Source organism: Mustela putorius, unplaced genomic scaffold (genome assembly GCF_011764305.1).
Source record: "Mustela putorius furo isolate JIRA1106 unplaced genomic scaffold, ASM1176430v1.1 tig00000450_pilon_pilon_pilon, whole genome shotgun sequence".
Taxonomy (NCBI): Eukaryota; Metazoa; Chordata; class Mammalia; order Carnivora; family Mustelidae; genus Mustela; species Mustela putorius.
In genome coordinates this window covers 10,161,599-10,175,448 of record NW_025421385.1, presented here as the reverse complement: position 1 = coordinate 10,175,448, position 13,850 = coordinate 10,161,599, and the positions used below count along the sequence as shown (strand labels likewise).

The following is a 13,850-nucleotide window of genomic DNA, read 5'->3' as shown; positions in this document are numbered from 1 at the left end:
TTGGTGGGGGGCAGTTTAGGCTAGCTTGTTTGGACGAATACCACTTTACAGAACTATGAAAAGAATTGAAAACCGGTTGGCTTCCCTAGAGACTTCTTTCTCAGTTTTACAGTTAACTTGCCTACCTAATTTAATCAGTAGATTCTGCAAAATAAGCCCCATCCAAAACAAGAGTAAGATTTAAAGCAAAAGGTGAAGCTTTATGGTGAAACTTAAGTATAACTAGCCTTGGGTTCTTCCTCTCTTTATTAAGTTGCCTCTCAGTTCCAACTTGACCATCAAGATAGCCCTAAACAACTTAATTTAAACTTTGAAAGGCATTAAAGATACACGGTAATAAAAATTAGATTGTTGTTGTTCCAGTGTTTCGAAAACACTGTATTCGAAACACAATGTATATTTTGGTAGAGGAATTTTACAGTAAGAAAGAAGGTTTTTACAACTACCCCCTTTTTTTTTTTCATGCAAACCTGGGCAGTGGAGGAGAGGAGGTGGCGGCGGGGCGTTGGGGGATTGGTCGGGGACACGTGGACCGCAGAGAGGGTAGCAGAAAAAGAACCCAGTGACTCCTACTCAAATTAATAATGTATAAACAGCTATTTAGGGCAGCAATAGAAGTTTTAATTTGTTGATCTAAAAATATTTTTGTTTTTAAAACACCTTTTCATTGTAATCTAATCATTTTAAATCATCTTTATTGTATTCCCTACCCTTAGATACACTGAGACGCTTTCCCCTGGGCCTTTATCTGTGGGTCTGCACAGCCCGTCTGTAGAACATCTTTTGCAAACTGATTCTATAATAAGCTTCAGCTTGCTTTTCTGAGCCAGCCTTGATGATAGGTAGGATTGGGAAAGGGGGTTAAGTATGGTCAATAGTAATTCATCCGAGTTTTCAGTGTTATTACCTTAGTAGGTTAATCTAGTTTTTTGTTTTTTTTTTTTTAAGATTTTACTTATTTTTTTGAGAGAGGGAGATAAAGCACAAGCAGGGGAAGAGGGAGAAGCAGGCTCCTGGCTGAGCAGGGAGCCTGATGCAGGACTTGATCCCAGGACACTGGGATCATGACTTGACTTGAAGGCAGCTGCTTAACTGACTGAGTCACCCAGGTGCCCCTCTAGTTATTTTTAAGATAAAAATTTTCCTCATTATGAAATGTATTTAAAATTAGAAAAAAAAAGTTAATATTATTGGCTTGGTTTTAGAGCATTTGAATTTATCAAACTGTAGTGCAGTAAATTTATGTAGTATAGTAAATGTGTTACATTTTATATCAATTTATATATGATTGAGTAGATACTTGGGTAAACAAGGAGGTGTTGCTTAAAATGGTGTTGAATTATGATAGTTCATAATGAATATGATATAGTGGGCGATGAGATAATAGAATTATCTCAATTTATGGGGCACCTGGATGGCTCAGTGGGTTAAAGCCTCTGCCTTCGGCTCAGGTCATGGTCTCAGGGTCCTGAGATCGAGTTCTGTATCGGGTTCTCTGCTTGGCAGGGAGCCTATCCCCCCGCCACATCCACCCCCTGCCTCTCTGCCTGCTTGTGATCTCTGTCAAATAAATAAAATCTTTAAAAAAAAAAAAAAAAGAAAAAAAAAGTTACCTCTGTTTTTGTGAAGTTTAGATAAAATACCACTTAGTGCTTAAAAGTTTTAGCTTTTGGACTGCCTGGACACCTGTAGTTTTTATATATTCCTTCAGCAAACCTCCTAGAAATTATGAATAAATATAGAAAATCTTTTTTTTTTTTTTTGAAGGACAGAAGGGGTGTGTCATACAATAAGCTGTGGGGAGGGTAAGAGGAGAAGAGGAGGAGGGAGGGAAAGAAAATCTTAAGCAGGCTCCATGCTCAGCTGAGCCCAATACATGGCTCAGTCTCACAACTCTGAGCTCATGACCTGAGCTGAAATCAAGAGTTGGACACAACCCACTGAGCCACCCAGGTACCCCAGTAAGTACAGAAAATCTTAATAAGAAATAGATGTTAGCCTCATCTGTATACTTCAAGTCATCACATAGAAATGATAGTGTAATGAATAATTCGTGTTTTACTGTACATATAATAAATATGTGTACTTTAATAAAATGTGATTTATAGAAAGTTCTAAGGGTGGATATGAAAGCATTGCTTTTATTGGAAGTATGATCTGTTTTCAAAAGTTTTGTTCACGAATTTACATTATTTGCACACACATGTTGTATAAGGAGAACTAAATGAATCATGCATAGATGCACTGATCTATGTTTTTCATGATTCTGCAGCCTGTATTTCTTGATAAACACTGGAAGTATAGAATTGATGAACTTTTCTACATGTGATGGTTTTTGGGTGTAACATTCGGAGTTCCCCCAGACCTGCACATGCGTTGGTCACTACGTGCTCATACTTGAACTCCTGTTGCACTTTGTATCCAGGGGGTCATCTCTGGAATGGGCGTGGCATGGTGACCCTGAAGCCTGCTAAGGGCTGATGTTCTTGAGGAGAATTTACGCTATTTGGTATCCACAGTGATGGCCTGCCGCATGGGCAGGGCAGTTGTAACCACCTGCTGTATTGTGGTCAACTGGCCTGAATCGGGAGCTGAAACTGACTTCTACCAATTCAATTTGGAATGACTGTAAGCTGTATGTAGTCTTTGTAAAATATTTGCTGTAGTCATTTCTTGGTACAGTACCATGTTCAGAGGATCATTATGTTTTAATTCAGGAATAGGGAGAAAAGAGTCTTAACCTTTGAAGGACGGCCTTCATTGCCATCAATTTAAAAAAAAATTTTTTTTAAAGGAATTTAAAATTTACTCTTGGCTAGAGAGACAAATGCATCAAATACATATATGTAATTATTAAATATAGTAAAACTTTTAAAATAATACCAGTGTGTAATGCAAGGATGTGTATCATCAGCCTAATGGTGCATACATAAGACTTTAATGCATGTAGTTTTATGAGGTGGAGCGTGTTTTAAATCTTGTTATATCTACATGTATGGCAGAGTGAGCTATATCAAATTTGGGTTCATAACATATTTATATTTTGATGGCGTTACAGTTTTCAACCCATTCACATGTATACATTTATTCCTTCAACAGTTACTTACTTAAAAAAAACAAAATACTCACTCACTGAGCTTCTATTCTGTTGTCAGGCGTTCTCTAGGTAAAAAACATACAACGGCGAATGAGATAGCAAGGTCCCTGCTTTTGTGAGGTTTACATTTTAGGGATAAACAATCAAATTTCAGCAGGTTATAGCGGAGAGGAAGAGGGGCTTTCTGAGGATACAACACTTAAACTGAAGGTAGGAGTGATGTGAAGGGAACCAAAAATGAGAAGATCTGGTACAGAGTGTTCCAGGAGGAGGGAGCAGCAAGTGCAAAGGCCCTGAGGTTAAAAACAAAACAAAACCATTTTTAGGAATGGAAAGGAAGCTGGTGTAGCTGAAACACTGTGCACGGAGGGACAGAGGTGGGATTATGGACCAGTGAGCCAGGCAGAAGCCCCACTGTTCACCTGCTTATAGACCACAGTGAAGAATTAGGACAGAATTTTATGGTCTTGGAAAATTTCAAATACGACTAGAGATGGAGGAGGACTTAGTATGTAGATATGCAAGATCTTTTAGAATTGCCTTTACCATCATAGTGTTGTTGCCTGGAACTCTGCCAGTGGATCTGTGACACTTAGAGTTCCCTGATGTCCAGTCGTACAGTGTTGGCTTTTGCTGTGCAGCAGACCAACCCATAACTTAGCGTTTGGAACAGCCCCCATTTAACTCACTATCCTGTTGGACAGTTCTGTTTGAGCCTGAGTTCTCGTTTCTGCTGGGCTCATTCTCCCTTCAGTCAGCTCCTGATCAGCTAAGTGGCTCTGCTTCTTGGAGTGGACTGGTCTGAGGGTGACGTGATAGCAGAACCAATATGTCTCTTATCCTCCAACAGACTCGCCTGGGCTTGTTTACATGGTATCTTGTTGACTTTCCAGAGAGGGATTAGAAGTATGCATTCACTGCCTTTTGATTCTTGGACTTGGAGTTGGTACAGTATGATTCTTAACTGTGCTCTGTTGATCCGAGCAGATCACATGTCTAGCCCAGCTTAAAGGAGTAAGGAAATAAAGAGATTTCACCTTTTGGTGGAAGGGGTTGTAAGCTCACACTGCTTAGTGCTGGCTCTTTTTACACACTCTTGATTCACACTCAAGGCCTTTGTTCCTCGGAGCCATCATGAGTTTGTGATTGCTCTGTGAATGTCAAGTGAGGGTATCCTCATTCAGAGAACCTAATTAGAAAGAAGAGTCTGACCCTAATGCTGACAACCTTTGTTTTAAATGTAATAGCCTAGGATATGAAGACACAGCTAACCTCCTAGTGTAAAAGATGATGTGAGCATAATTATAACACATCCACTGTCTGTCCTGAAATCTTTTTTTTTTTTTTCAAAATATTTATTTATTTATTTATTTGACAGAGATCGCAAATAGGCAGAGAGGCAGGCAGAGAGAGGAGGAAGCAGGCTCCCTGCTGAGAAGAGAGCCTGATGCCGGGCTCGATCCTAGGGCCTTGGGATCATGACCTGAGCTGAAGACAGAGGCTTTAACCAGCTGAGCCACCCAGGCACCCCTGTCCTGAAATCTTACTACACTGTATTTAGTATAGTAGAAATGCTCTTTGGTTGCAGAGGTGAAATTTAGCATTGCTATTAATATTTACTGGTTCCCTAACTAGAGACAGGCTTTTAGTTAATTTTAAATACATTCAGAGGCTGGTGGTTCTGCTCGCAACATTTAGCAGTAGAAGGCATCACTGTGTGTTCTCTTACCAGCTAACCAAACACTGAGCGGTTTCAGCAAGCTGTGTCCTTGAGTTGTCATGTGGCCCGTTCATGCTAATAAGGAGAATGAGGAGAATTAATAAGAGAAGAATACTGGCAGGGTTTTACATGGTTTTTCTTTTTAGTGTTCATTTTCTCAGTGGATTACAAAACGTAAAAAAATACTGAAAGGTAACAGTAAAAATAACAAGCAGAAATAATAAAAAGACAAAACAACTTCCTCACTTGCTAAAATAAAACCTTGCAACCCGTGTTAGCTGCTCTGTGGTGGGGAATGTGAGGGAGAGAGGTGGGGACACGGCGAGGGAGAGGCTTGTCCTGCAATTTAAATTGTCATCATTCCGGGGACATGGTTTTAGAAAACAATTTATTTATTAACGTCTGCTTCTCCTTAATGGTATATTGCTCTTTCTGGCCCATCCAAAGCAGGACACAGCAATCTTTGTAAGTAGGACAGTGTTTCCATTCCTCAAACACCAATCTAGACAAAAATTATTTTTTTCAAGAGCATCTGAATTCTCAGTGATTTACTCGTGGACAGATACTGGGACTGCAAAGTCTATCAGGTTCTTGGTGACTATTTTCAGTCACCTCCCCTCAACTTCCGTCTCCCTTTAGGTTGAAGACCTCGCAGGTAATTTTGCTCTTCCCATCCCTACCTGGAACTGGGGGCAAAATTTGTATCATTTTAATGTTTAATTATGGTAAAGATGTGGTATCTCTGATCACTGGAGAAAACAGTGGATCATTCTGCACATAGTTATTCAAATGGAAAATTAAAGCTGAGTCACCTCTTCCCCTTGTTATTTCAAAATAAATTACAGATGGGCCAAATACTTAAATGGAAAAAGTGGAAGTCAAACATATTAAAAGAAAACATGAATGAGTATGTAAAAAATCCTGGAGTGAGGAAGACATTTTTCTGCATGGCACAGAAGCTAGAAGGCATGAAGGAAGCAAATGGATAGATGTGAATATTTATAATGTCAAATTCCTGTTTTTAATTCTGCTTTTTAAAAATTTAACGTGTTTATAAGCGTTTTCTTATAGAAGACTTCACAAACAGGGAGTTTTTTATGATTATGTAACAGTCTAGCATATGAAATACCACACTTTATTTAACCATCCCCAATTTTTGTACATTTTTGTTCTTATTTGTCATTATTTTTCAAATAATGGCATAGTACACATACTTTATAATTTATGAACAGTTGATCATAAATTAGATCATAAAGATATATTTCTCTAGCAAATAGATTATGACATTTACTTACATTTCTGTGATTATTATTGACACTGGACATTTTTTATGTTATTGACTTATTTTATTAACTACTTTTAATGGAACAATAAACACATGTGCATAGCGAAAAATCTTGTTAACGTTATAAGACAAAATACAGTGAATGATTTCTCTCCCTTGAGGTAATCATGGATGTGTCTCTTGCATGTCTTCCCAGAAATGGTCCAAGTATAAAGCATATAACCCACCTCCACTTTAAAAAAAAAATACAGTTGTTAGCTTACTGCGCACACTGTCCTGATTCTTTTCTCTTAATGTAACATCATAGAAGTCTCAGCTGCATGCATAGATTTACCTCCTTTTTATCAGAAGTATTTTATTCTATGGCTTGGCTGTATGAGGACTTATTAAACACTCCCTTGTTGACAGTTGTTTGATTGCAGGATGTTTTCAGCTCTTTGCTGTTAACAACTCTCGTAAACAATTTAGTAAATATTTTTGCACTTGGATATCAGTAGAATTATTGGCTTAGCACTTAATCACGTGCATATACATTTTGATGGATACTGCTGTGTTGCACACTATTCCAACTTACGTTCTCATAATGAGCGCAAGGCCATGGTGGGATTTCCCATACCCTTCTCAGTGTTGTAATTATCAACATTTTTAATCTTGTTACTCGGTGGTGAGAAAAGTAGGATAGTGTTAGGATCTTGGATTTGCGTTCCTTTAATTATGAATAAGATTCTTCATATATGATTATATGCCATCACTGTCACTTTACTTTTTGTGACAGTGTGATCCTGACTTTAGGAAAAATGTTTCTCATTAAAATGGGACATACTTTTGGCATAGCTTTATTTTAATGGAAGCGCTGCTGGATATTAGTATCCTATGCTTTAGAAGTGAAGTTTAGAAAGGACTTCAGAAGTGATTCAAGGAAGAAGAGTCCAATCACTTTTCCCTTCCAGATTCGTGAATTCACGTTTTCCTGATTTTCTTGATGAAATGATTAGAGGTTAGAGTGGTTTGCTTTGATTTTTGTTTTTTAAAGATTTTATTGATTTATTTGACACAGAGAGAGCGTGCCCATGCACAAGCGGGGGTGGGGGGAAGGGGCTGCAGGGAGAGGGAGAAGCAGGCCTCCTCCTGAGCAGGGTGGGGGGTAGTAGGGCTCCATCCCTGGACTCTGGGATCATGACCTGACCTGAAGGCAGCTGCTTAACCAACTGAGCCACCCAGGCACCCCTGGTTCGCTTTGGTTTTGATGGAGGTCGGGCTTAGCAGGCTACGCGGGAGAGAAGAGATGACTTTAAAGTTTTCTACAGACGGAATCCTTTTAGGCAATGGTGTTCTACAGTGTTGACGGTGGCATCATTTGAAATAACAGGATCAAGTGGAAAGGGCCTTTTCTTGGACTTAGGAAGCCTCTCCTTTGCTAGCCTGCCCACACCCATTCACACCTTTGCCGCTCAGGACCCCTGACAAATTCTTTCCGGCGATGCTGGTAGGGCTTCTCATCGGGGTACTCGGTCTTTGCATTTGTTAGAGCCTGTGTGTGGGGAGAACATTGGGTATCGTGTCCAAATTTTACAGTGCATAAAACCTGTGGCCTTTTCTTCGGTGGTTTTTATAACACTTCGGGTGGTTTTTATAACACTGCTGGTTTTAAATCTTCCCGAACCGAAGTTTGAAAAGAAAAATGACACCATGAATAATCTCATCTGGTCCTTTCCGAATATGAATTTTTTTTAAAGATTTTATTTATTTATTTGATAGACAGAGATCACAAGTAGGCAGAGAGGCAGGCAGAGAGAGAGGAAGGGAAGCAGGCTCCCTGCTGAGCGGAGAGCCTGATGTGGGGCTCAATCCCAGGACCTTGAGATCATGACCTGAGCCAAAGGCAGAGGCTTTAACCCACTGAGCCACCCGGGCACCCCATGAATTTGTTTTTAAATGATTGTTTAAGTACATTTCATTCAGGTATTCATACCTGAGTAAAATTCGGCACTTTTTGGCTCTTATAGTAGCATTAAGCACAATACCTTGCATGTGGTAAATATCCAGAAAGTCTTTGTTAATGAGTCAGGTCAATGTAAACCATCAGCATTTTCTCTTCCCAGAACATTATTAAGTCTTTCCACTGAAATATACTAATTTTTTCCAGTTGTACATTCCTGTTTTAGCTTCCAATTGTAACTGTTTTATAGCTAAATTAAATATGATGGTAATGGTTGGTTAATAACTAAAATCCCAACCAATAGATACAAATCTACTCCTAGCATGTGCGCATATATATATATATATATATGTATATAATTTAGATATATAAATAATTAATTACAGGTGTTTTAGGTTTGTGAAATATAAAATACTGATTATCTTTTTTAAAAGATTTAAATTTAATTGATGATGAAGGGAAAAAAGCTCAGCTGATCTCTGCTGATTGTTAAGTTTAATGACTGCTACCTGAAAATTGTATGTGAAGGTTGAAATACTCCCTTACTCCCACTAGAGGGGGATTCCTTCCAACTTAGGTAAAATGTTCTTAGGTCCAACATGAAAACCTTTGTATGACATTGATCTTCATTTTTTATGAAATTGGAGTTAATTTCATGTTTTTAAAATGAACTATTTTTGTGTTGGACTTGAAATATGAAATCCTTCAGAAACAGAAAATATAAAATACAGTTCAGTAGAACTGGAGTACATATGTATTAAGCCATAGTGCTTTTGAATAAAACAAAATACACTTTTTAGGTTGGTCTGATGAAATTGGTTAATACTAAGGAATCACAAACCTCCTCAGCCTTCCTAGAGCTAGAGCCTGGGGTGGAGGGTGAGGCTCACCTTTTGAGACCCACCTCCTTCCTCCAGTCTCCAAGGTCTGTCTGTGTGTCTGTCTAATGACGTAGCCACATGGACAGTTCCTAAATCCCACGTGAAAACTTTGGTTTCGCTGTTATCTCAAGTGGTCAAATATATCGGAGCCATATCTTTAAATTGATTTCTATTAGCTTTTGAATTTCTTGCTACTTGGACTTTTATAATATGTTAAGCAAGCACAGAACTCCCTTGGGAATGGTTTTTGCAGATTTAAACTTCTAATATATTGTTAAATAATTGTGTGTGTGTATTAAAATATCACATCAAAAGAGTGAATGTACCTAACATTAATATATGCAGATACGATCTATGTATATAATTTAAGAGTAAATGTCATAGGATGTTTACAGTATTTAAGCTTCAGCGAATTTGTTGTTTGTCCTTGGCTTTAACTAGAGTCTTCAGTGTTGGTTAGTCTTCAGTGTAAAGTTATTTGAGGTTAGTAAGCTAGTGTTGTGAAAGACAGGATTTAGGAAATTCAAACATGTAAATTGCCAATAACTGTTGCTTCCCCCTCCCCCACCCTGCAACAAAGTCTATAAGATGATCTTGCTTCTAACTCGAACAATTAGCTTTGGAAATCAAAGTGTTAACAGACATACTGCCAGTGAATCTTACAATGATTTTGTACTACAGTTGATCCAACATTTCATGTTTGGTATCAGCAACATATGGTTTTCATCAAAGTGAGGCTGGTCATCTTCCCAATACCTAATCATGTGTTTCTCTTGCTTTATGCCCCAGTCTTTATCAGGTACCAGGTGGTGGGGGAGCCTCACTTTCAGCCAAGCAGTTGGAGAATACAATTTCTTGCTCATTTCTCTTTTGACCCCTTTACTTTTGTACTGGATGACAATCTTCCTGAAATGATCTTCCTTTCTGTATTTCCTTCCCTCAAGGGAAGAATCCAATTTTGTTTTATAGCAAGATACATTCGATAGGCCTATGTGCCTTCTGCTTAAACACCTACCACAAAGGCCTGATTTTAAAAGGTTGAAAACACACAGTGTAGCCGGCAAGTCTGATATTAGTGCCCCGCCCCCTGTCTTCTGCAGACACTTAAAAATATTCATATTCTGTTGCCTTCTTTCCTTGCTCTTTTCCATCATACATTGGTACTTTGTAGTAGTCAAAGTTAAAAGCTCTACACACCAGACTGAATAATTATGTTTAAAAAACAGTAATTATCAATACACGTCTTGTTCCATGCAGCTTTTTAAATTCATGTTAATGAGCTCTGTCTTCTCATGCACAAGACTGACAGGCAATTTTGAAGTTTTGCCATCATTTCACAACTTGTTGCTTAGACTCTGCCTGCCTTTTCCTGAGTATTGCTTCCAGGCACTCTTGCTCTGCAACATTCCAGAGACTCAGGACTACCCACTCTGATGGGAGCGGGACAAGAAATTACTAGCAGCTTCGTAAGCATGATGAAATTGCTTTACAAAGCATAACTTTCCCCTCACTGTCCATAAAAGATCACAACATATATGCAGCATCTCATGATTTAACTACGAAAGTTGATTCTTCTGACTTCTAGATCATTTTGAGGAACTTACACCACCACTTGGACATGATGGCAAACACATTAATTTGATAGGCGCTCGCCCTGTTTTAAATCTGGAACCCAGGGCAATGACCCGTGTTTATCCCCAGTCAACTCTTGAAGAGAATCCCAGATCTTTCTTTCTTGATGCCTGACGTAAATTGAATACCAGTTTTCTCCAGATTCTTTAGTTCCAGGCCATGCCTGTGCTCTGGCATCTGCGGCTAGACTCGAAGAACATTTTTGAGAGTGCCTAAATTATTTTTTCCTTATGATTTCAGGTTGAAGTCTTGACCTCGGAGGATACCGCCTTTGGACTCAAGGTGTGTAGTCTGATGTAGCTCCCCCGAGTGGATCGAAAGCCTCAACAGATAGAACTTGTTTTTATTATCAAATGCAGAGGTTCTAGAAATCTTCCAAAGTTCAAGATGTCCCCTCTGTTATCATTCAGATTAGACTATGGTAGTATTTCCTTTACCTTCTTTCTCTGATGTCGGGAATATAAGAAACAGTACAGGAAACAAGAGTTTCATTTAGTAGTAACTGACCTTTAAGTTTGGATTAGCTGGGGAACAGGATCTACTCAGTGGCTCCCAGTCTGGGGGGGGCACTGCAGTGCCACCCGGAATGTTGTGGGAGCACTATTTCAGTTTGCCACTCGACTTTCATTAATCCATTTATTCATTATTCCTGCTTCACATATTTTTTGAGCCCCCCTGTTCCAACCACGACTAAATTAAATCTCAGTTCCCACCCTTCAGTTGCTCACGATCCGTTGGGAGGCCTATAAAGAGATCAGTTGTCCTGTAGCTTCCTTGCCTCCCTGCCAGAGCTATGCGGAGGCTTGTGGGAGTGGGAGGGACCGAGTGGGAAGGCATTCTAGGAGCTTGATCCCTTGAGAGAGTGGATTATATTTAGGCAATCGAGGAGGACAAGAGAAACGAGAACTATTTTCAGGTCAGAGGACAATCGTGAAAAAAAATGGGAGGGAGCTAAAAGTACTTAAATTTTGCCTGTGTGATAAGATCGGAGGTTGAGGAGGTTAAAGAGTTGAATTTTATCCTATAGAAAATGTGAAGCTATTAAAACATTTTAAGCCAAGTAGTGGTTGGATTTACAACTTAGATGATTTTGGCCACTTTGTGGGGGATGGATTTGCCAGAAACCAAAGAAGGGCAGTTGAATGCATCAGGGGAAAGGCAGTGCAGACCTGAGCCAGCAGAGTGGGAGAGGAAAGAAGTCCTTGGGCAGTGAGTCTTCGGGACCTGGTGATCACTGGGGTATGCAGGATGAGGAAGAAGTAGGAGCCGAGAATGAACCAGAGGAGGAGATGGTGGGGTCCCACGGAGAAGGAGCACACCGTGGAACAGTCACAGATCTTAGAATCACAGTCTTCCAGACCTGTTGGGTTTTTATCGGATTGACTTGCCTTTTGGACATATTTGCTAGTAATTCTTAAACTGCAAAAGTAAATTGGTAAGAGGCACTTAACTGGGGAGCCTGACTTCATTTTCACGTAGAGATAGAGAAGTACAGTATAGGGGCCATCCATTACTTTGGAAGTCAGGAGCTGAGAACAGCTGTTGGAAACTTGAGAGCACATGGTGTGGGTGATGACTCCTCCTGACTCCTCCATGTGCTCCATCTTTGGCATAAAACGAAACATTAGTTGTATTTTTTCCAATTTTTTTCTCTTCTTTCCATTCTGGATACTTGGCATTTTATTAGGACAGATTAATAGTTGTGCTGCAATTAGAGGTGGATGACATTGTAATACTACCAAAATCAAAGCCGTCCTGAGGTTATAAGCTGAGCAAGGTTGATGTCATAAACAAATACAAAGTTAAAAGTAAAAAGATAAGACTTTATAAATATTGAAACATGTGGTAAGCAAACTCAGGTTTTGCCTTAACACATTTCTGTTATTTCTGTATCTGTCAAAAGTGACTAAAGAAAATTCTAGTTAGACGTAGAGCTAATTCAGTAATATTTGCTGTGTTTAACATATTGTCATTGTTGGAATTTTTCATTTTTTATTTAATGCCCAGCATGCATGCAGCATATTCATTGCATATTTAATAAACCTGTAGGGTCAGTTCTTGTGAACTCATCTCCATAATCCTTCATACTTACTGAGTCGGCGGCAGAATTACGAAGATTATTGTACCAGCAGCTCTCATGGTCCGCCCCACTGTGTAAAAGGCTTTGCATTTGTTTTATGGCTAAACTAGCAGATTGCTTTTGCAGTCTTCAATTCAATTTGTAGAGACAATAGTTTGAATTTTTTTCCTGATAATTCAGCGATTTTTCAAAGAATCAGGAGTTTTCCATCTTTGCGTATGGGTACCCAGGTGCTGACATTTGTAATTAAAAATGAGAAATTTGAATTTTTGTTACTGCTTCATTATCTGCATGTCAGCAAATACTTTTTTAAAAAAGATTTTATTTAATTATTTGATAGAGAGAAGCACGAGTCTGGTAGGAACAGTGGGAGAAGCCGACTCCCTGCTGAGCAGGGAGCCCAACACAGGGTTCAGTCCCAGATCATGACCTGAGCTAAAGGCAGATGCCTAACCGATGGAGCCACCCAGGCCCCCCAGCAAATATATTTTTATCTTGTTTCTTAAAAGGTCTGGGTGTTCAGTGTTGGTCATGTTTCTGAACACTTACTCATAATTGACGCTTTTTTCCCCGTTTTTATGCCATGGGTAAAAGAACTCAGATACCTGGCTCCATGGAAATACATTAACGACATCACCTTCACCAATGAGTAGAATGCTGGAGTGTGCGTCTGCCCGGTGTGTGTCTCTGATCCTCTCAGTGCTGATTTTTAATGTGCTTTTGCTCTTTCTTTGCCTTTTAAATTTTTTTTATTTTTTTGGCACTATCGACTTATTCACCCCTTGGATGCTTCTCCTCCTAAGCCTGCAAGCTTCATATTTACTTAAGATTGAAGCATGAATTCCATCAGTCTTGCTGGAAAATAGCTTAAACACATTGGGACCCAGAGATACAAACAGCCTGCTTTTGTGTGTGAGTGTACTGACTGCGACGCAGGGAAGCGATTTCGCAGGCATTCCAGGTTCTCATGACCATTCACGCTACTTTGAGATTAATTTTTTTTTCAAGCTAATCTAATGAGAGATCGCTATGCTCTTATACATTGCAACTCTTAGTTTCTCAAGTCCTGATTCATCATTTTATTGGGCCTTTCTTAGTCAAAAGTAACTTGAATTTGAAATGCTAATGACAGTACCACAGTACACACTCCAGCTGTTTTCCAGTGGTTCTCATTTTTCCCTCTGAAGTAAGGCAACTTTGATTTTCTGGAGTTTGT

The 13,850-nt window shown here is 39.2% G+C and overlaps 1 protein-coding gene across 10 annotated transcripts in view; it reads left to right on the top strand.

Annotated features, from left to right (window-relative positions):
* Window positions 1-13,850, top strand: part of ARID1B (AT-rich interaction domain 1B) — a 439,186-nt gene that overhangs the window by 252,203 nt on the left and 173,133 nt on the right. For 7 of the 10 annotated variants that reach the window (XM_045080143.1, XM_045080141.1, XM_045080135.1 and 4 more), the window contains exon 5: window positions 10,795-10,836. The exons of the other annotated variants lie outside the window; for them this stretch is intronic. In XM_045080143.1, the coding sequence (XP_044936078.1) occupies window positions 10,795-10,836 (42 nt within the window). The remainder of the gene's footprint in view (window positions 1-10,794; window positions 10,837-13,850) is intronic. 10 annotated transcript variants of the gene reach the window in all.